Here is a 23359-nt window from a genome sequence, read left to right as displayed (position 1 = left end):
CTCATTTCACATCACTAAGACAGTTTCCGAAAGCATAAAAGTGATGAGTCTAATATTTGCTATTTCTGTGACCCACACTCACCACCCCTTCCCAACCTGAGCATGCTTCTGACCCATGCTCCCTCAGTTCTCTTTGGGCTATCCACTTTAATTTCATCTCTCTTCAGTTCCTAGCTTGCATTTACATTGACTCTTGGACTCTGGCACTTTTTTATGCTTCTCTTCATTCAAAAGAGAGAAAGTAATGTAATCAACTGCTCATAGAATAAGACTTCTTGTGTTCAAATTCCTGTTTCTGCCACATGCTCCCTCTATAATTGAACCCCACCTCTATCCTCTATAAAAAGAGATCTTAACTAGACAATCTCTGAGGTCCATCTGGCTCAAAATCTCTGAGTTTGTATAATTCAATGCCTCTTACAAGAAGGTTTTTCTGATGCCCATTAAAGCTAGTGCCTTCCCTCCATTAATTATCTCTAATTGAACTTTCCCATTAGACAGTGAATTTCTTGAAAACAGTCTGCCTTTTTTATTTTTTAAATTAATTTTTTTTTTTTTTTTTTAGTATCCTGGTGGTTAGCCCAGTACTTGTTGCATAGTAGTTCTAACTATCAGATAATGATGCCTGCCTTTCTCAATGGCTGTACTTCCCCTTTGCATTCCACACTTCCTGGACTGTTTAGGTTAATCTTAGTTGGACTCCACTGATCTCTGCTGGTTTCCATAATATTTGCAGGTTAATTGACCTTGCCAGCTGGGAATTCTGATAAAATCATTTATTTAAAAAGTTTAGAAATGAAAGGAAGTATATATAAGGGTGATAAGAGAGAGACAGCAGTCAAGTGGAGACCATTTTAAGATAAGGTGTATTTTTAAGCAAATGGAAATAAGCCACTGAACAGGGTGAGATGGAAGATTCCAGAGGGAACATAGAAGGGAGCAAGATCTTGAATGATAACCAGGAGATAGATGAAAACACAGGTGGAAGAATTCTTTTTTTGGAAAGAAAAGAAATTCTTTTATTTCTCCTTATTTGTACTTTGTTTATATAACTTTATCCACTGCTTAGATTCCAGAGAGAATGGAGGCAGGTGGGCTTCTATTGAAATAGTGGTTGTATATGTTTGATGAAAACTGCCATAAGAATAAATTAGGGTTTGTAAATTGCTGCTTTCACCTTATTGTAAGTCAACCAAAGTAGATACATTTATGGTTTTGATTTATTAAAAATTATACTGATTCTATCCAGAATGTACTTTTCCTAAGTGCTATATATGCTTCTGGGATTTAGTCCAACACCCCATCCAACCTATCCAAGTAGCTACCTAGTCTTTAAAAGCTAAAAACCCACTAACTTCCAATACCAATGCCCTATCTAGGGGAAAGGTAAAACTTTAGCCTGATGTGTAAGCCACTCCTCATTCTCTGTTCTTTTCAAACTGTCTAAAAATGATCAATTCATATAACTCATTTCTCCTTTCTAGTGGGCCATTCACTCTCACTTCACAGCCTTCTGGCCTGACAGCTCTGATCTGCTAGGCCTGGGATTGAAACTTGGATCCATCAGATTCACATATGGCTATCTTCATAGTGAAACCAGTATTTTGGGGTTCTTGCCATGTGCTTAGTCATATGCATTTGGCAAAGCATATAGAATGAATTTTAGGATTGATGCACAGAAGCATACAATGTTGAACTGAAAGAGAACTTAAAATATAAATAATCAGGTTGGGTTGTTTACAGATGATTTAGTAGGTGCCCCATAAGATGAAGTGAAAAATCCTGGGGTCATCCAGTCAATTTATTTATGATGGAGTTACAGTTAAAACCTAAGCTTTCTAAATGTTTTAAATCACTATTGGTCAGAGAAATTCAAATTAAGACAACTCTGAGGTACCACTCTACACCTCTCACATTGGCTAAGATGACAGGAAAAGATAATGATGAATGTTGGAGGGGATGTGGGGAAACTGAGGTACATTTTTGGTGGAGTTGTGATCTGATCCAAACATTCTGGAGAGCAATATAAAACTATGCATAAAGCGCTATCCCTTTGCATACCCTTTGATTGACCAGTGTCTCTACTGGGCCTACATCCCAAATAGATCATAAAAAAGGGAAAAGGACCCATATGTGCAAAAAAAGTTTGTGGCAACCCTTTTTGTAGTGGCTAGGAACTGGAAACTGAGTGGATACTCATCTGTTGGGGAATGGCTGAATAAGTTATGGTATATGAATGTGATGGAATATTATTGTTCTATAAGAAATGATCAGCAGGATGATTTCAGAAAATCTCTGGAGAGACATGAACCGATGCTAAGTGAAATGAGCAGAAACAGGAGATCATTGCACAGAGCAACAACAAAATTATGTGATGATAAATTCTGATGGACATGATTCTTTTCAACAATGAAGTGGTTCAGGCTAATTTCAATAGACTTGTGATGGAGAGGGTCATTTGTATCCAGAAGGAGGACCATGCTATCACAGCATAGTATTTTCACTTTTTTTGTTGTCATTTCATGCTTTTTGATTTCTTTATCATCTTTTTTCCCCTTTTTGATCTGATTTTTCTTGTTCAGCATGACAAATGTGGAAATATTTATAGAAGAAATGCAAATGTTGAACATAGATTACTTGCCATCTTGGGGAGGAGGTGGGATATGGTAGGGAGAAAATTTGGAACTTAAGGTTTTGCAAGGGGCATGTTGAAAACTATTTTTGCATGTGTTTTGAAAATAAAAAACTATTATTTACCAAAAAAAAGTCTAGGCTTTCTGACTTTTGAGTTCAGTTCTCTTGTCACCATATTGGTTCCTTATTCTTGTTTCCATATTTCTGTTGGGTGACATGTTTCCTATGGGAAGTCCTTTAACTGTAAGATAAATGTTTTTAAAAGTCATCTAGGTAACACAGTGTAGGCCTAGAGTCACAAACTCACCTTTCTGACTTCAGATGCAGCCTCAGATACTTACTCATTATGTGACACTGGGAAAATCACTTGTTTGCCTCAGTTTCTTCATCTATAAAATGAACTCAAGAAGAAAATGGTAGACTACCTCTAGTACCTTTGATGCACACATAAAAAAACCCAAATGTGATGACAAAGAGTGAAACAACTCAACAATAGATATTTTTTAACTTTTTAATGTCCTAGCCTGCTTTGGCAATCTGGTAAAACCTAAGAACCCCTTCCCAGCCAATGTTTTTGAATGCATAACATCAAATTACAAAAGAAACCAGTTATTTTGAAATACACATATAACTTTTTAAAAAGCAAATTTTTAGAATTCAGGTTAAGACCCCTTTTCTAGGACTATTTAACAATCTTGTTAGACTAATATGTTTTCTGTACATTCCATAGCCCATTAATTAGAAGTGGTATGGTTAAAAATTGGTCTGTTTTGTTTTGTTTTTAATTTAGTGCCTTCTATGAATCAGGATTGATAGTGCCTTCTATAAATCAGGAGGCATATAGGTGATTCAATGGATAGATTTCTGGGCCTGGACATGGGATGACCTGAATTTCAAGAAATACAGACTTAAATCTTACTACCTATGGGATCCTGGGCAAGTCAGTTAACCTCTGTTTGGCTTAACCTGTTGGAAAAAGAAATGACTAATTACTTCATTACCTTTGCCAAGGTGGAAGGCATTGTCCATGGAGAGTCAAAATGTTCAGTTGGACATCAACAACTTATGTCAGGCACTGTGCTAGGCATTGAGAACACAAGTACAAAGAATGAAACAGCCTCTATAAGCAATTAATTTACTTTCTAAAGGAGAGAAATACATATAAAATGCACACCATCAATGTAAACTTAATAAATAGAAATATGTAGCTTCAAAGATGATGGCTTCTTGGCAGAAGGTGGAGCCTGAGCTTCATCTCAAAGAAAGAGAGGGCTTGGTGAGACAGGGAGAGAAAGGGGTTTCTGAACAAAGGAGGAGAGTGTTAGGATGGTAGCTTGAGGGTGAGGTAGAGTCTACTGAAAGTTTAGGGGAAAAAATTCAGTTTGTTGGATGTGGTTGTAGGAAGCAGAGAAGGTACCTATAGAGATTCAAGATTAGATGAAAGAGGATGTAATGATCTAATGCCATCATTAGATAATGTGAATTTGTAATATGTCCCATCAGCACATTAGCGACTTTCTCCAGCTCTGTTCAGCAGTATCATCGGTCAATGTGGAGATGGTAAATGGAGGGGGATCCAAAGAAGACAGAAACAAAGGAAGAAAGGTAATAGAACAAGAAAACCCTAGGGTTTAAGAACAGAAGAAAGTATTAAGTTAAAATAGCTACTTGTTGGTTTGAGCTGGGAAAAGAAGGGAAGTATAGTCAGAATAGGAGTAGTGGTCTAAGATACCAACTTGAAGAGAATGGAGGTCTCAATAACAGCAGAAACAGGGGCAAGAGGGTGAAACAAAGGAAGATGTAGAATGAGTCTAGGTTGAACAGGGGCCTACTGCATGCAAGTAGATATTCCTGCCTCTTACAATAGAAACTATTGCAGGAGAGGAAAATGAATCTTGTAGCTAACAGATGACACAAGTGGTGAGCCTAAAAATAAGGGAATGACTTCCTGGACTTAAAGTCAGAAATTTGAGGGTTGAATCTCAGCTCTTATATTACTAGCTGTGTGAACCTAGGAATGTCACAACATGATCCAATTCAATTCAATAAGCATTTGTTGGCATAAAAAAAAAAATTAGTTCCAGGCTTTGAGGAGTTTAGATTTCATTAGAACTTGGAGGGTAGATGTGAATAAAATACACTTAAACAGATAAGTCAATACAAATCACTTTGATGATGAAGAGAAGACTACCAAATAAGAGGAATCCGTTAGTTTTTTGTAGGAGGTGCCATCTGAGCTGAGCCTTGAAAGAAGCTAAGAATTGATTGTAAAAGTCAGAAATCAGAAGAGTGCATTTCAGGAGAGGTTGTTCAGGCCTTTTCAGTTGTGTCTGATTCTTTGTGACCCACTTGGGGTTTTACTGGCAAAGAAACTGGAGTTGTTTGCCATTTTCCAGCTCATTTTATACATGAGAAAACTGAGGCAAACAGGATTAAGTGACTTGCCTAGATTCACAGAGCTAGTAAGTGCCTGAAGTTGCATTTGAACTGGTCTTCCTTACCACAATTCTAACATCCTATCCACTGTGCCACCTAGCTGCCCTCTAGGAAAAGTGGAATAAAGGGAATAAAGAGAAGGTGACAGTATATGGAATGGCAAGTTTGGAAAACACTAAATGAGCCAGTTTGGCTTTAACCCAAAGTTCATGAAAGAAAGTATTACAGAAAAAGGCTAGGATGGTAAAGACTTTGAAATAAGGAGTTTCTATTTTGTCCTAGAGGCCATCAATAGCTGTAGACACTCTAGAGAAAGAAATGACAAGGTCAGATCTGTGTTTTGATGAGATTAGTTAGCAGCCTTGTGGAATATGAATTGGAAAAGGGAGAGACTGGAAAACAGAACAATTAGGAGGCCTTTAGTTGGTGTGTATAGGATAACAGTGAGTGGAGAGGAACAGGTAAATAAGACAGATGTAGAAATACAATTACTCACCCAGTGAAAGAACTCTGGGAAATGAGTGTGAACCACTACATAGAATTCCCAATCTCTCTATTTTTGTCTGCCTGCATTTTTTATTTCCTTTATAGGTTAATTGTACACTATTTCAAAGTCATATTCTTTTTGTGCAGCAAAATAAATGGATGGATATTGTATTTAACTTATACTTTAACATATTGGTCTACCTGCCATCTGGGGGAAGGGATAGGAGGAAAGAGGGGAAAAATTGGAACAAAAGGTTTTGCAATTGTCAGTCCTGAAAATTACCTATGCATATATCTTGTAAATAAAAAGCTATAAAAAAGATGTTATTTCCAAATCAAAAACAAACAAACAAATAAAAAAAGAAATACAATTATTAAGACTTGGTAACTGATTGGATATGATTAGGACAGGGAAAAAGGAAAGTAAAGACTCAAGATAATTTAAATTGGTGATTGGAAAACTGGTGGTGCCCTTACATAGTAATGGAGACATTGAAATAAGGCAGAGTTGAGAGAAAGTCAGTCACAGATTTCATTCTGGACATATCGAATTTCTGGTGCCAATGGTATATCCAAGTGGATAGATACTGCAGGCTCTTGATAGTGTTAATTTCCAATACAATGACAACTTTTGAAATCATTACTTTATTAAACTTCCTTAAGGAGGCTTGAGGAGACAAGAAAAGATTACAACAGCTTCTTTGTGGAGATTCATGGAGAGAGTAGGGTTGCACCTGAGTAGAAATGATAATTGAAACTCATGAAAGCTGATGATTGCAGTGGGTAGAGAAAATGAGAAAAAGGTCCAGCATTAAATTATTCTTCTTTAGGGGTAGGTGGTAAATTATGGACAGAGATAATCAAGTGAAAGAATTTGATAAAGAATGATCAGACAAGCAGGAAAACCAAGGACAAAACTGGATTGGGAGGAGAAGGCGGAAAAAAGACATTTTTATTCGACAATTAAGGACTCTTTATCTTGGAGAAAGTGGTTTTAGTGGAGTGTTAGGATACAGACTGCAAGGATTTGAAAAGTGAGAGGTGAGGAAGGCAATCATCTAGATAGCTTTTTTCCCTTGTAATTTGACTGCAAAAGGTTATGCTTTAATAGATTGAGTGTGGCAAAGTAAATTAATTTTTTTTTTAAGTCTGTGAGAGACTTCTGCAAGTAAATGATGTTGGTTGATTGATTTTGTACCTTTGTAAGCAATAAAAAATGAATTGGTGGATAAGAAAAGATTGAAAACAAATTATAGAAATGATCAAAGGGCACATTCCCTTAAATGATAAGAGGGGATGTAAATAGGATTTCAGGATTGGGGCTAGGAGAGATTTTAGCAATAACTTGATCCATTTTAAATTAATTTTAATTCATTTAAATGGATTACATTTAAAATGACCAAAACTGATCATTTTAGTTCTGGAAAGATTAAGGCTTAGAAAGGTTTAAGTTTTTTGACCAAATTCATAGAAGCACTAAATAGCAAAGGTGGGATTGCAGATTATCTGACTCCAAAATCAGTGTATTTTCATGGCATCAGTCCTTGACAAGAAGGGTCATTCTTGGTCAGAGACTGTTATAATGATGAAAAAAATTGCAGGTATAATGGAGGAGAGGAAGGACTAGAGGGAGAACAGAAAGTATACAACAGAAGAGAGGAGGGAGTTCAAATGGCTAGGATTAAAGAAGGAAGTTTCTCTTCCTTCCTTCCTTCACTGAGAGACGAGGCTAATGATTCCCTATTTCAAGAAGGAAGGATTAGGAGACTTGAAAAGATAAGAAGTATGAAACTACTGCTGGAAGAGTGTAAATGGAGAAGGATAAAAGTATTGCCATACAGCAGGGAGTGCCCAGTTGAAAGAGCTGAATTTCAAAATAACTTAGGGAATCACTTAATTTAATTCTCTTTTTTAAAAAACCATATTTTTATATGTTTTAACATATTTAACATATTAACATATTTTAATGTATTAAAAAAAAGAAATTGAGGTCCAGAGAGATTAGTGAAAAAAAAAAAAAGATATTTTGATCTATACCTCCCATGAATGTTATAAGATTTTGATATATATTGCTTTAGACTTCACAGAACATTTATACCCATTACCTATGGACTATTGAAGTAACAAATGCAAATATACTTTATAAATTATAAAGCAATATAGAAATATGATATTTTAATTATTAAAACATCTAGTATCTAAAGCTCATCATTATATGTCAAGAGATTCCTCTGAAAGTGATTAGAGAATTTATTCATCAAATATTTAATAAGCACCTACTGTGTGGCTTTCCACTGTAAGTTACAAAATAAATATGCCACAGATCTGCCCCTGCCTATATAATCTTATTTTTTTGAAGTTTTTTTTATTATAGCTTTTTATTTACAAGATATATGCATAGGTAATTTTTCAGCATTGACAATTGCAAAAACTTTTGTTCCAACTTTTCCCCTTCTCCCCACACCTTCCCCCCAGATGGCAGGTTGACCAATACATGTTAAATATGTTAAAGTATAAGTTAAATACAATAGATTACATGTCCAAATAATTATTTTGTATAGCCTTATTTTTAATTTTTTAAAATCACTATACCACATATAGGAATTGTTAGATCCAGTTGGATTTAGAGGTTATGAAATTATAATATTTCTGTGTGGTGGGTAAAAATAGAAAAGATAGGATAGAGTGACACAATTAAATGAGGAGAAGAATCACAATAAGCCTAAGTCAAGAGACCCAGATTTAAATCCTAGCTTTGTCCTTTACTGTTTGACTGAGCAAGTCACAGCCTCTTTGGGCCTTATTTATCTCACCTACAAAACTAGGGTTTTGGCTTAGATGGATAAGAGGGATTCTAGATCTGACATTCTAGATCTAGAAATTTAAAAAGATTTGATAGTTGAGGGATGGTGGGTGGAATACAATAGGAATTACTTGCTTATTGTTTGGCTTATGTAATATCTAAGTATGAGAGATCCTTTAGGGAGGACTAACATCTCTGGTCAGAGGGATTGCTGAACTCTTCTCAGAGCTGCTCATCCTCCTTTAGCCCGATTGTCACCCAACTTTCACCTTTGGCTCCAAGAAGGTGCATCATGAGCATCAGATACATTCCAGTAAAACTGTTTTGGGCTAATCTTAAGAAGATGACTATACCAGGTTGAGGGTAATCAACAGATTTCAAAAGTGTTGGTGAGTTAATGGAGTATCTAACCCAAGTATGTGAAGACTTCTACCATCAGAATGGGTGGTTGAGAAAAATTGTTACAGTGACCACAAAGGCAGCTAAGGATGCTATAGAATGAGTAGAACTTGGTTGGACAATCAGATGCCAAAGTCAGCCATTACACCCTGGACCATTGCCAGACATCTTGACTTTTGTCTTTCACTGGACTTCAATGACTGAAAGAGAGAGTGAGTATGACAAACTATGCAAGTATCTCATTTCAATTCATAAAAATCTTTTGATAAAATACAGAACCCATTCCTATTCAAAACACAAAGATAAAAAAGAGTTTTCCTTAAAATAATATGCAGTATCTATCTAAAACCAAGAGTAAGCATTATTTGAAATGGAGACAAGCTGGACACATTCCCAATAAGATCAGGGGTAAAACAAGGATGCCCATTATCACTATTATTCAATATTGCACTAGAAATGTTGGCTTTACTATTAAGAAAAGAAAAAGAAATTAAAGGATATGAATAGGCAATAAAGAGATAAAACTATCATTCTTTGTAGATAATATTATGATATATTGAGAGAATCCTAGAAAATCATCCAAAAATCTGTTTGAAGCAATTAACAGCTTTAGCAAAGTTGAAGGATATAAAACAAACCCACATAAATCATCAGTATATCTGTATACTACTGACAAAGCCCAATAGCAGGAGATAGAAAAAAGAAATTCCATTTAAAATTACTGTAGACAAAATGAGATATTTGGGTGTCTACCTGCCAAGATAAAACCAGGAACTACATGAACACAATTACAAAAGGTTTTTCACACAAAGTCAGATCTAAACAATTGGAAAAATATTGCTCATGAATAGGCTGGGCTAATATAATAAAAATGGCAATTCTACCTAAATTGGTCTACTTATTTAGTGCCATACCAATCATACTGCCACAAATTATTTTATAGAACTAGAAAATATAATAACAAAATTGAAAGAACAAAAGGTCAAGAATATCAGTGGAATTAATGAGAAAAAAATATACAAAGGATGGTGGCCTAACGGTATCAGATCTAAAACTCTATTATAAAGCAGCAGTCATCAAAACCATTTGGTACGGGCTAAGAAATAGAGTGGTGGATGAGGCTAGATACACATGACATAATAATCAATGCTTACAGGAATCTTGACTTTGATAACCCCCCAAACTCTAGTTTCTGGGACAATACCTCACAATTTAACAAAAATTTGCTGGGAAAACTGGAAACTAATGTCAGAAACTCAGTATTGATCTACATCTCATACTCCATGCCAAAATATGGGCAAAATGGATAAATGAATGATTGGGGCACAAAGGGGAATACCATAAGCAAATTATGAAAGCAAGGAATAATTTACCTATCAGTTCTTTGGAGAAGGGAAAAATTTATGACCAGAAAAGTGAATTGAATATTTGATTGAATATTTGCATACAGGAATATTGAAAAATTTATGACCAAAAAAGAACTAGAAAACATTAGGAAATGTCAAATGGACACCTTTGATTACATTAAACTTAAAAAATTTTTGCACAAACAAAACCAACAGAAACAAGATTAAAAGGGTAGTATAAAGCTGGGGAAAAAAATCTTTAGAGCCAGTATTTTTTGATGAAAGTCTCATTTCTAAAATATATAAACAACTGTGTCAAATTTATAAGAATACAAGTAATTCGTCAATTAATAAATGGTCAAAGGATATGAACAGATAATTTTCAGATGACAAAATTCAAACCATCTATAATCATGAAAAAATGCTTTAAATCACTATTGATAAGAGAAATACAAATTAAAACAATTCTGAGGTACTACCTTACACCTCTCTGATTGTCTAAGATGACAGGAAAATATAATGATTGGTTGGAGAGGATAAGGGGAAATTGGGATAGTAATGTACTGTTGGTAGAGTTGGGAAATGATCCAAACATTTTGGAAAGCAATCTAGAATTATGCATACCTTTTAACCCAGCAGTACCATTACTGGATCTGTATTCCAAAGAAATCATAAAGGAGGGAAAGTACCCACATGTGCAAAAATGTTTGTAGCAGCTCTTTATGTGGTAGCAAAGAATTGGAAAATGAATAGATGCCCATCAATTGGAGAATGGCTGAATAAGCTGTGTGGTACACGAAGGTAATGGAATATTATTGTTCTATTAAAAATGATGAACAAGCTGATTTTAGAAATGCCTGGGAAATTTTACACAAACTGATGCTGAGGGAAGCAATCAGAATCAGGAATAAATTATACACAGTAACAGCAAGATTGTATGAGGATCAACTATGAAAGACTTGGTTCTTCTCAGTGCTTCAATGATCAAAAGCATTTCCAATAAACTTTAAATAGAAGATGCCATCTTCATCCAGAAAAAGAACTAAAGAGACTGAATGTAAATTAACACATGATATATTCACTTTTTTTTTCTTTATCTCTAATGGTTTTTCCTTTTGTTATGATTTTTCTTACCCAATATGATTCATAAAGAAATGTGTATTTTAAAAAGTTAATGTACTTATATAATCAGCAAAAAATACAACAATTAAAAAATAAATCCAAATCATATTCAAATCAAGACATGTGATGTCATTGATCATCTGAAAATGGACAGGCAATAAACAACAACATGGAATATAGATAACTCTCTTAACATAGGAAAAACTTGTCCACATGTAATATGGATTTTTAATTAGATAGATAGTATCTGAGACTTGATTACCTTGACTCTAGGCAGCTGGGTTTGGAGTAAGGAAAATTTGAGTTCAAATCTGCCTTCAGATACTTGCTAGCTGTGTGACCACCAAGTTATTTAGTTTTTCTCAGCCTCACCTTTCTTGTCTGTAAAAGTGGAAATAGTTGTTTGTCTGTCATTCTTGAAGAGGACCATGATGTCAGGGAGATGATGCCATGACATGCAAGTGAATTGGATTTAAGTGAGGGAAGCTGTGCTAAATCACCTACCTCACGGTCTCCTCTCATTTGGGTTAAGTGGCCAGATACAGATCAGAATGACCTTGGGCTTTTAAGCTAAAGTCTTCATCAGGTCTCAGTTTCATTGAAGTCATTCAGGCTAGGTAGTAATTGAGGCAAAGAATCTCTTCTTTCAAGAAACAAACAAACTAATGAATAAATCTAGGAAGGGAAGACCTTCAGGGTTTCTGCTCAAAGTAGAAATGATTGTGATTTACATTCAGAGTTGATCAAGGCCCAAACAATAAACAAATGGGGGTTGGTCTGGGACTTATTGGTGCTCAATCAATGAGAATCAGAGTGCTTTTGGTTTAAGAACCTTGGTTGGTCCTTAAGAAAGAAATCTAGCCCATAAAACTCAAGATAATTTAGGAGAGTTCAGAGGTCCAAAAGAAAAAAAAAAGTTTTTAAGAGCATCTGTAGGTAAAGGTATGATACCCTAAAGACCATTGTGATCATAAGGAATAATAGCACATAATTGCTATTTTTATTTTAACTCTGCTCCAGTCTTTCTGTCATATGGTTGATGTCCATTTTAAACATATGCTATAAATTTCCCATGGGAAAACAACATAAACAATTTATCCATGTTGTGTTCCTTGAAATTGACCTTTAATATTGGCTCTTATATGTTAAATTTTCTATTGTTTGGTTTGGTTGATAGAAAGTACAGAAAATCTACAAGTTCATTGAATATCCATTTTTTCTTGTTCAATAATATAAATAATTTTGCTGGATATGATATTTTTGGCCACAGGCCTAGTTCTTTTGATTGTTAGTAAATATGATTCCAGGATCTTCAATCTTTTGTTGTGGCTGCTGATAAATCCTGTACAGTTTTTATTAGGTGCAGCACATTTGAATTTTTTTTTTCTCATTTCTTGAAAATGTTCTCTTTGATCTGGGGATTTTGAAATTTGACAATGATGTTCCTATATATTTAACACAAAGGATTTCACTGAGGTGGTGATTGGTGGGATTTTTTCTATTTCTACTTTTCCCTCATGTTCTTTCACTCCAGGACAATTTTCTTGGATTATTTCTTGTATTATTGTGTCAAGGTTCTTTTTTTGGTCACAACTTTCAGGCAGTGCAGTTATTCTTATAGTTTTTCTTGATCTGTTCTCCAAATCTGTCATTTTTCTTATAAGATGTTTCACATTCTGTTCTATGCTTTCATTCTTTATAGTCTTGTTTTGTTATTTCTTGGTCCCTCATATCTTCACTGGCTTTTCCTTGGCCAATTCCAATTTTCAAAGCTTTATTTTGACACTCTGTATCTCCTTTTCTAATTAACTTTCTTTTTTTCATAATTTTGTTTTTTCTTGGATTTTTTTTTTTTTTTTTTTTTTTTTTTTTTTTTTTTTTTCAGTTTTTCCTATTTGTCTCTCATTTGATTTTAAAAATCTTTTTGAGTTCTTTTGTGAATTTTCTCTGGACAGGAAGCCATTTCATATAACTCTTTGAAGTAGAAGCTTTTTTAAAACTTTATTGTCCTCCTTTGAAGATGGATCCTGGTCTTCTCTGTTCCTATAGCATGTTTCTATGGTGTTCTTTCTTCTTTACTTGTTCATTATTTTTTTTAATTTTTTTTTTTTTTTTAATCTTAGGGTGGGGAGGGGATGGTGTCTCTGGCTTCACTTTAGCTCTCCCTTCTACTAGAAACCCCAAACCAAGAGCTCCACCCTCCAGTAAGTGCCAGCCATCAGAGTCTCTGCCCCATTGCCTCTATACTCATGGATGTGCTGGTTCCTCTCTCCCAGGGATTAGCAGCACAGCAGGGCCTGGCGTCCTAATCAGATGAGATTCCCTCTTGTCTTTCTGGAGTCAGACCCGAATTCCAAGAGCATTCCAGGAAGTGAAAGTCTCTGTGGTTCTTGCTGAGGCTCCAGCCACACCCAGCTAACCCCAAAGCTCCTACTCTGATATTTCTATAGAGCTAGCCTAGAGGTGTTTGCACTTCACAGGGGTTAATCCTAGGTTAATCCTAGGCCCTAGGTTTTCTTCTGATCTACTCAGTTTGTAGATCTTTCTTCAACCCCCAATCTTCTTGATTCTTCACCAATCTATCTTTGCCCTAAGGTGAATATTCTCTATTTGGAAATCAGGAGAGCTTGAAATTTACCAACCTACTCCGCCATCTTCCCAGAATCCCCCCCATGCTCATTTTTTAAAAAGCTTATTTTAGTTCCCTAACACTACATGACATTTTTGAAGAGGGGGACCTTGCTTCATATTTAGAAAACATAGTTTGGGATTAAGAGATTGCCATGGACAAATTGAGCTGCATTGGGCTATTCTCCTTCACTGACATACAAAAGCTGTTTTCTCAGTCTGCATTGAGATCTATAACTGAAAGAGGAAAGCAGATTTTTCCCCCCTTCAACATAGGGGGCAATATTATAGTATGAATGCCTTTATTTAATCCCCATTAATAATTAATATTAATATCCAGACACTGCTTTTGGAGTGTAATCAATGAGTTCCACATCAATTATTGGGTAAGGATTTCAGGGTCCATCCTCTCTGTATAGCGTAAGGCAGGATGGAACATTGTGAGCTGATTGGTAAGGAGATTTATTTTTCAGCTCATTGTTGTTTGTTTAATCATTTTTTTTTTCAGTCATGTCTGACTCTTTGTGATACTATTTGAGGTTTTCTTGTTAAAAATACTGGAACAGTTTACCATTTCCTTCACTAGCTCATTTTACAGATGAGGAAGCTCAGACAAATCAAATTAAACAACTTGCCCAGAGTTTACAGCTATTAAATCCTTGAGGCTGGATTTGAACTCAGGACTTCCAAATGTCAGGCTCAGTACTGATCCATCTTGCTGCCCTTTTTTCCCCCTTCAGATAGCTATTGGATTAAATATCTGAGACTCTTTTCCCACTCTAAAACCTATGGTTCCATGACCTCTTCTTCTGAGGTGAACTCGTCTAAATCTCAGTCATGATACTTACCTATTTCTTCTGAAATTATATAAAAGCTCTTCAAAAACCATAAAGTATTCTACAAATGGAAGGTATTATTATCATCATCATTATAAAACAGAAGTGTGGTCTGGTGGTTAGAACAAAGATCAAGAATGAAGAGACTTGAGTCCAATACCTGGCTTATTCAGAAACATGTTGAAAGCATTTTGGCAAATCTTTTTGCCTCACTGGGTCTCGGCTTTGTAAAAGAAGGGCTCCTTTCTTCCTGGTGGTTGTACATACTCACCTAGAATTAGAGAATATTAGAAATAATTGAGCAGGATGAGCCCTTAATAAGCTACAGTGTCTAGCTCTCACCTTTAGATTTGGTCATACTTAAATTATTCCAGACTTATTCCATAACAACCCTCCCTATAAGTCTGGGAAGTGCTTTGAGATTTTGAAAAGAAACCCCGAGTAGTATCATTTACTTCCTTTGGAAATCTTAGGACTGCTCTCTATCCCTGAACAGCCTCAGAGACTTATAAAGCCTTTATAAATCTTGAACCTTTGTGGTCAGTCCCTTCTGGAAGAAAGGTATTGCTTGGGAAATTATATTCAAAACAAAGACGCCTTAAAACTTTAGAGAGTTTGTGTGTGCCTCTCTTTAAATTCAGCGTTCGGGAATTTGGGTAGATATAATTTTCACTTGTTAATTTCTTTGTGAATTGTTATTTTAAAAATTCAATTACATTTAATACCTTTTGGCTAGTTTGTGCTTTATACAGTAAGCCAGCCAAAAAATCTCTTTCTCTTGAAGAACTTGTAACATGATACTCCAGGCAAGTACCAGCAATGAAAAATACAAGGCTTAAGTTAGCTATTATTTTAGAAGTTAATATCTTTTTTTTTTTTTTTTTTTTTTTTTTTTTTTTTTTTTTTTACAAAACATACACTAGATCTTTAATACACTAATATTTGACTCAAGGTACACTACCAGTATATTAGCAATTGTGAAGTGACCACTATAAATTGTAGTAGTATAAAACTCCAGAGCAATTTTATTAATATTTTTAATGTATTCCCATGTGGAGACAACATATGTTTTCTATGCACTGATAAATTTATGGTTTCAAAAGTATTCTATATCAGGTTATTATGATTGTTGTAATGAGTAGGAAGTACATAGTTGTGAAACAACATTTTCAGATTCTCATATGTTCTGAGAATCATTAACTTTCACAGTCATTGGAATGAAATTAAAAATTTCAAGGCAATACTTTTGAATCTTGACTACAATGGGTCAAGGGAGTTATTTCTAGAGTAAGCTGGCAAATTCCTCTATAGGAAATTTAGGCTCTTGTGTCCTTAGCTTTTAAATAACTTGCATTTCATTTTGTGCCTGGTTCATAAAGTGGTTATTTATGTACATGTTAAGAGACTATAGCATAAGGTTGCCATATCAAGTGAGGCCAGCCAAGGGATTGACTAAGTGTTGAATTTTGGAAAAGTCTCTATTTTAGCATGAACAGAATGAAGTAGTGAAGAAGAAGAAATTTTGCAGAAAACTTAGGGAAAGGGTGAAAAATCCCTTTCTTTTGAACCAAATTTAAGGAATAATGGGCAACTTAATAAATTTACTGGTGGCTTACATTGAATGAATTTCTTATATGATATGTTGTTGAATTTGTTGAATTTTAACTCTGCCACTATGTGATGATGGTATCTAAGTTATGGTAATGTAGTCCAATTAAACCTTTGTAAAAAGGCATAAATTTATTTGAGAGACAAATTAGCACCATCTTGTTTTTAAAAAACAATACACTAAATTATTCTTTACTAAAGTAACTGAACTCAAAGCTACATAATAACTTTTTGAATAAAATACTTTGATACAACTTAGTGTTTTTTCTCACTTTTATCTAGTATTGCACTCCATTATTCTGATTCATAAAACTTAAGCTGACCATTTTTTGCAAATAACCATGATTCTGTGAATTTAAAATTGATGGTAAAGTGAAGGAGCACCTGTAGAATTTCAGTTCAGTATTGTAATTTTCAGAGAGTGAGAAAAAGGAAGAGGAGAAGGAAAAAGGAGAGGAGGAGGAAGAAGAAAAAAGAAAAAGAAGAAAAAAAGGAGGAGGAAGTTTAATTGTTAAAAGTCTAGCTATATTCATTGAAATATGCATACAATGACAACCTCTAATGCATGTTCAAATAAAGTGGTAGCTACTGGCCATATCACACACTGGATCAAATATAAATTGCAGAAAGTTCTAGATTTCTTAAAAAAATCTTATATATCTGTCAGGATTAAATATTTGGCAATTTAAATATTTAAGAAGGTTTTAAAGCAGGTCAGCCAAAGTGATGTCACAATAATGACAGTTATCCAAATATGTAACTACATTTTTGTGACTTGTTCTCTTACAAAAGGCTATTTGACAGGGTATTTTTGTGGAGTGGATGAATAAAGAAACTGGTTATTTCAGCAATGAAGTCCATTTGATACAGCTAGATAATACAGATCTTCTCCGAAAGGGAACTAAAACCTTTGCTTTCTGGATACAGGATTCAGAGTCAGAAGATGAGTTTGAATTCAAAATTTGCTGCTTACTTGGACAGTTAATTTAAACCTTTCTAGATTCTAGTTTTCTCAACTGTAAAATGAGTAGACTGGAGTTCTAAGGTTCCTTCTGGTTCTACATTCTGTAATCTATGACCTAGGCTGAAGCACTCTAGACTTTTTTTACTTGTTTTATAATAGCTAGCAAATACAGTTATCCCTTCCACATGGCAAAGGTTATGGGTCTGGTATCCTTGTGATCTGTAAAATCTGCATAAAATTTTTGATCTTCCCTTCATACTAAAGAATTCAATTTTTTTTTCTTTTTCTTTTATGAGATTGTTTATAAAGTTTTAAAAAATACTTTGATATTATACAATATTATTCATTTATATATATATATGTATATATATATATTTGCATTTTTGAATTTCTAAACTTCTTCTGAGTTGTCTTATGGCCTTCATATGTCATCTGCAGATTCTACAAAACTCCCTCCAAAATACCATTTAATTTATTATGCCAATATGCAATATATAGAAACTGCAAAAAGAAAAGTTGCCATATAAAGGATAACTCTGTATAGCATATTAAGGTTTGTAAAGTGTTTTACATACGTTTTCTTTTTTGATCCTCAAAATAATTTTCTGAGATAAAAGTGCGATAATTCTATGCATTTTAGAGATCAGGAAATCCTAGACATGTAATTAACTGAATATATATGATATATATGTGTATATATACATACATATATATGTATACACACATGTATGTATGTAAACCATAAATTAACAAGGGTTAATCATAAAATAGACAGGATTTGTTTGTAGAAATCCTTCAGAACTATGGGCATTATAATAAAAATCAACTTATTAATTTAAGAGAATTTTCAAGAAAATGTATCAAGTTCAAAATATACCCTGGAGCTACATTATAATATATAATAATATAATATATAATATAATATAATATATCTATAGCAAGATATTCAACTTAGTGCAGAACTATCTTGGAGTCTATTCAGGGAGTTTTGTTATTAAATGATTCTTTCAATGCTGGTTACATAGACTGTCTGTCAGCTTATGAAATTGGTTGGGAAAAGAGGTAAGTGGCAATACATATAGGACTTTATGAGTTAAAAATACAAACAAATATTTTAGAACTTCAGATTTGACCTTTCTCTCCTCTGAACTCCAATAGCACTTCCTTTCTACCACTCAGACACAGAGTAGGATCAGGAATTGAAAGAGCCTTGGAATCAGGATATTGTGGTTTCACATTCTATCTCAGACACATCTTGGCTATGTGAGATTGGTCAAGTCAATTACCCTCTCAGTGCCCCCAAATCACTTTTCTGAATCTTAGCAACAAAACAGTTGCCTGCATTAAGAGAGGGATTTTCTTGGTCTGTGATCTCCCTTCATGGCTGAAATTACAAGTTAAGGCTTCCTCCTTCATTTCCCCCAACAGACAAAAAAAAAGCTTGCCCTTACTTTGTACTGCTTTGTCTTGTCTCTGTATTTACATGTCTTATATCACTCAGTAAACTATAAGCTCTCTGAGGTTAAGGATCATTCCTGAGGCATTTTTCTGCTTCTTTAAGTCAGAGACAGACAGAAGAGGAATATTAAATTTTTTTTTGAATGAATTAGTAACATCCTTCCCACTTGTCCACCCCCAAGTATTCCCTTTTAGGTGACTGACACATTTTTCCATATACTCCAGACTAACAAATATTTAAAATTATTTGAAATTGTGAAGAATTTTAAATGAATAAAATAGGATTTAAGACAGAAAACTGTTCCAGCCCCTCCCAAAACAAGCAGACTCGTGGTTTCCCTTGACCCTGGGTTTTCCTGGTGAAAACAGTACTCTCTGAGAAGTGTTTGGCCAGCAGTCAAAGAACAGGGAGAAGCCAAAGAGGACAACCATTCATTGCTCATTCCCACTAAAGAGGAAGGAAAGAAATAAAAGCTTGGCCACATCATCCACTTCTAAACAAGGTTTACATCATAATGAGTGGCATATTTTAGACCATGCACAGCGGCGGAGAGAGGCCTTGGACCCCTTGAGTTTCCTTGAAATAGGATTTAGTATCCTATATTGTGTTATGGATCCCTTTGGCAGTCTGATGAAACTGAGAGTTCCTTTTCATAAAGATATTTTCAAATGCATTTAATAAAATTCATAGGATTACAAAAGAAATCAAATATATTGAAATACACATCAAAATACAGAGAAAAAAGAAACCTTGACTAGTTCACAGGCCCAAAGTTCAGAATCTTTGCCAAAAGAATTATAGGATCATCCTCTCTAAAACATTACAGACAAAACTGAGGAAAATGTCTTAGGAGATACAGAAGGGAATTATTCTCTTTTTGAAAGACCTTGGTGGAGCGAGATGCTGTGGAAATAGAGAGATAAGATACTCTTTGAGGTTGGATCATTCCACAGCATTTTTGTGCCAGAACTGTGACAGAAGAGGACGCATTATTTTTTTAAAATGAATATAAGAACAGCCTTTCCACTTGTCTACTCCCAAGTTCTCCCTTTTAAGTAACTAGCACTTTTTTCCCCATATACTCCAGACTGACAAAATATTTCAGATCTTTGGTTTTTACCATGAAGGAAATTTCATATTTGTTTTGTTCTGAATAGTGTCTTCTGCCTCCACCACTCCATCCATCATGGTGAATAACTTCTTGAAGGTTATATCAATCAGGTTTCGGTAGGTCTTATACAGACTGGAGGAGTTTTAAGAATGGATCCAATAACAGCTGGTTGCTCTGAGATCAGAAAAGCTCATTAGCAAAAAATTACCACCAGGTAATGAGTTTTTTGCTCAAAGTAACTCAGGAAAAAGACTGAAACTTCTGGAGGGATGACTTTTTGATTTGTCTTAATCCATGGCAAAGGACCTTGCTTATGCTTATTACATGATGCCTTGAATGTAGTAAAAGACACTAAATAAATGCTTATTGAATTGAATTGAAGTTAAAACATTTACCAAGTTAGGGAAAGGCTATAATTTGTCTTAATGGATGGTATAATCATATCAGAGAAGTCACAAATATTTGTCAGGATTGGGACAGCAGTGTGGGGAAGATAAAATTAGAAACTTAGAATCAGGTATACCCAGGTACATAGTACACTTCAAAAATGTAATAGTTGTGTAAACCTAGGAAATCACAACCTTATATAGCATTAGTTTTAATACTTATTAAACTGGGCCTACTAAGAGCACTAACTTACAAAAATGTGCAACAGGCACAAAAGTGGAGCTAAAGCATGTTACATGACTTATAAACCTTAAAGTACTCTATGAATTGAATAGTTATTGATATCATTAATGACTACATAAGAATATTGAAATAAAAATCTTTTTGTGTACTTAATTTTATGTGATAAAAATATGCTAAATTAGTGTACTACTTATGTTATGAGTAGAGAATATTTGCAAAGAAATAATATTGTACATGTGCAAACATAGAACTTATGGTTTATGTAAGATTATTTGGAAAGCAGTTTCTTTTGGACACAAATATAGTAGCTGACAAATAGAGCATTGAGTTTTACAGGATACTATAAAATTGTTTCATTTGAATCTGGTTTTGACCTCCCCAGATGTTAATGATTTCAAAAGATACCTTCTCTGCACACTGTATTTATTTTGTATATAACAATTTATCCATTATTTCCTTTAATAGAATGTAAGCTCCTTGAGATTAGGTATACTTTTTGCTTTTACTTTGTATCTTGTATGCTTAAGATATTGCCTGACACATGGTAAATTTTTAATAAATGCTTGTTGATCATATAACAGTATTTAAAACTAAAGTCTTTAAAATCATTTTAATAGTATTTTATTTTTGAAAATACATAGTTTTCAATATTCATCTTTGAAAAAACTTGTGTTCCTATTTTTTCTCCCTTCCTCCTCTTTTTCCAAGACAGAAAGCAATTTGATATAGGTTAAATATGTGCAATTCTTCTAAATATATTTCTATATTGATCATGCTGCTTAAGAAAAATCTTATTAAAAGGGAAGAAACCACAAGAAAGAAAAGCAAACAAACAAACAACAACAAAAGGTGAAAATACCATGCTTTAATCCACATTCAGACTCTATGGTTCTCTCTCTGGATGTGGATGGAATTTTTCATTACAATTCTACTGGAATTTAAACCTAAGACCTTTGAAAAATGAAATGAAATGTTCTGGTAACAGGATTATAGAAAGGAATTAAGGTAGACAATAAATGTTTATGAAGCATCTACTGTATGCCAAACATTATACTAAACATTTTACAAACATTTCCTCATTTGATCCTCACAACCTTAGAGAGTAGGTTCTATTTTTATCCCTATTTTACAGTTGAAGAAACTGAGCCAAACAGAAGTTAAGTGAATTGTCCAGGATCACATCTAGTGTCTGAGTCCTGAATTGAACTCATGTCTTCCTTGACTTCAAAAGCATCACTCTAATCACTGTGCTACTCAGCTGTCTCATATATGGATAGAAGAGAATGGTCATAGACTTAGAAGTGGAAGAGACCTTGGAGATCAACTAGTTTTATCAGTTTCATTTTAAAGATAAAGAAACTCATGCCCAGAGAGATGAAGTGGCCTGACCTGGGCTATGTAGGCATAGTTTTTACAGAAAATAATTATCTTGTTTTTTTATGGATGAACATGACTTTTATTTAGAATTTTTAATCTTCTTTTTTCTACCTAGGAGCTGTGAAGGGCAGAATATTCGATATAAAACCTGCAGCAATAATGTAAGTCTTGTAATGTAAAAAATATATATATTCTAATGAAACTTTTAAGACATATTATTGTGGTATGTATTTAAAAGCTAATGGTGCATAATAGTCTTTCCTCACTCTCTTGTTACCCATTTAAAGAAATTTGACTGTTCGCCTAATTGACCACAGATTTAGAATTTGCCCTTTGTGAATGCATGCCTTACTGCCAAATTGGATACAAAATATTTCATGTGAATTACAAGGAAGTTACACATTTGGGGAGAACTCATAGGAACTTGTCCTAAATTGTTCAACATTTAGATATTTTAAAAAGATATTTAAGACTTCCTTTTATAATTTTTTAAAACAATAAAGATCAGGAAAGATAAAGGAATATCTATCCTTTACACAATCTACTGACCAATTTAAGAGGATCATTTGACTTTCAATACTTGGATTAAGATGATAATTATGAAAACTCTTCAGTTACTTTCTATTTAGTCTGCAGTTGGGGAGATACCTTCCTTTCAAATAGAATTTGCTTATAGGAGCAATAAGCTTAGAAGAGTTTGAAGTTATGATAATATGAATTGGAGAAAAAAATTCCAAATATATATATATATATATATATATATATGTATATATATATATATACATATATATATATATATATATATATATATATATATATATATATATATATATATATGATAGGCAATGTCACTCATTTTTTTTTCTTGATAATTGCTGTTGTTTTTTTCCCATAAATCCTTCAGAAGTTTTAAAATATCTCCATATTTGGAAATATCTCCACATCTGTCCAGGACAAAACCTTGACTAAAGCCACACCTATGTAAGTGTGGTTAAATTAAACCAGATGAAAAAATTCATCCTGGATTGAGCTACCTTCTTATAATGGGCTGGGACATTTTCCCTCTGCCTGGCCACAGAATAGAGTGGTAATAATAAATGATTTCATAAAATGATTTTTTTTTATGATTAAAGAGAACTGAAAGAAAAGACAAAGAAAATAATTTATCAGAAATCTTTCTGAATCTGCTGTTTTCTTCAGTATCTCCTTAACCAAAAAAAGCCACTTTCCTTAGCCAGAGATCTCGAGATTGCTAAGATATAAAAGAAGAAAAAGAACATTCATTCTATCAGACAGTTAGTCAATCATTCAAAAAACATTTATTAAGTATCTACTATATAATAGACACTGTTCTGGGGGCTGCAAATATCATAACAAAAATTTGTCTCTATCCTCTAAGAATTTACTTTTTAAAAGGTAGTCAATATGAATATATAAATATATACACGATAAATATAAGGTAACTAAGGGTGAGGGAAAAACCATGATAGCCAAGGAAGTATCAAAACTTAGAAAGGTGG

The 23359-nt window shown here is 33.9% G+C and overlaps 1 protein-coding gene across 8 annotated transcripts in view; it reads left to right on the top strand.

Annotated features, from left to right (window-relative positions):
- Nucleotides 1-23359, top strand: part of ADAMTSL3 (ADAMTS like 3) — a 553717-nt gene that overhangs the window by 247050 nt on the left and 283308 nt on the right. For all 8 annotated transcript variants that reach the window (XM_074295268.1, XM_074295270.1, XM_074295266.1 and 5 more), the window contains exon 5: nucleotides 21955-22000. In XM_074295268.1, coding sequence (XP_074151369.1) covers nucleotides 21955-22000 — 46 coding nt within the window. The remainder of the gene's footprint in view (nucleotides 1-21954; nucleotides 22001-23359) is intronic.

This window comes from Sminthopsis crassicaudata, chromosome 2 (assembly GCF_048593235.1).
Source record: "Sminthopsis crassicaudata isolate SCR6 chromosome 2, ASM4859323v1, whole genome shotgun sequence".
Classification (NCBI taxonomy): Eukaryota; Metazoa; Chordata; class Mammalia; order Dasyuromorphia; family Dasyuridae; genus Sminthopsis; species Sminthopsis crassicaudata.
This window is presented reverse-complemented; position numbering and strand designations above follow the sequence as displayed.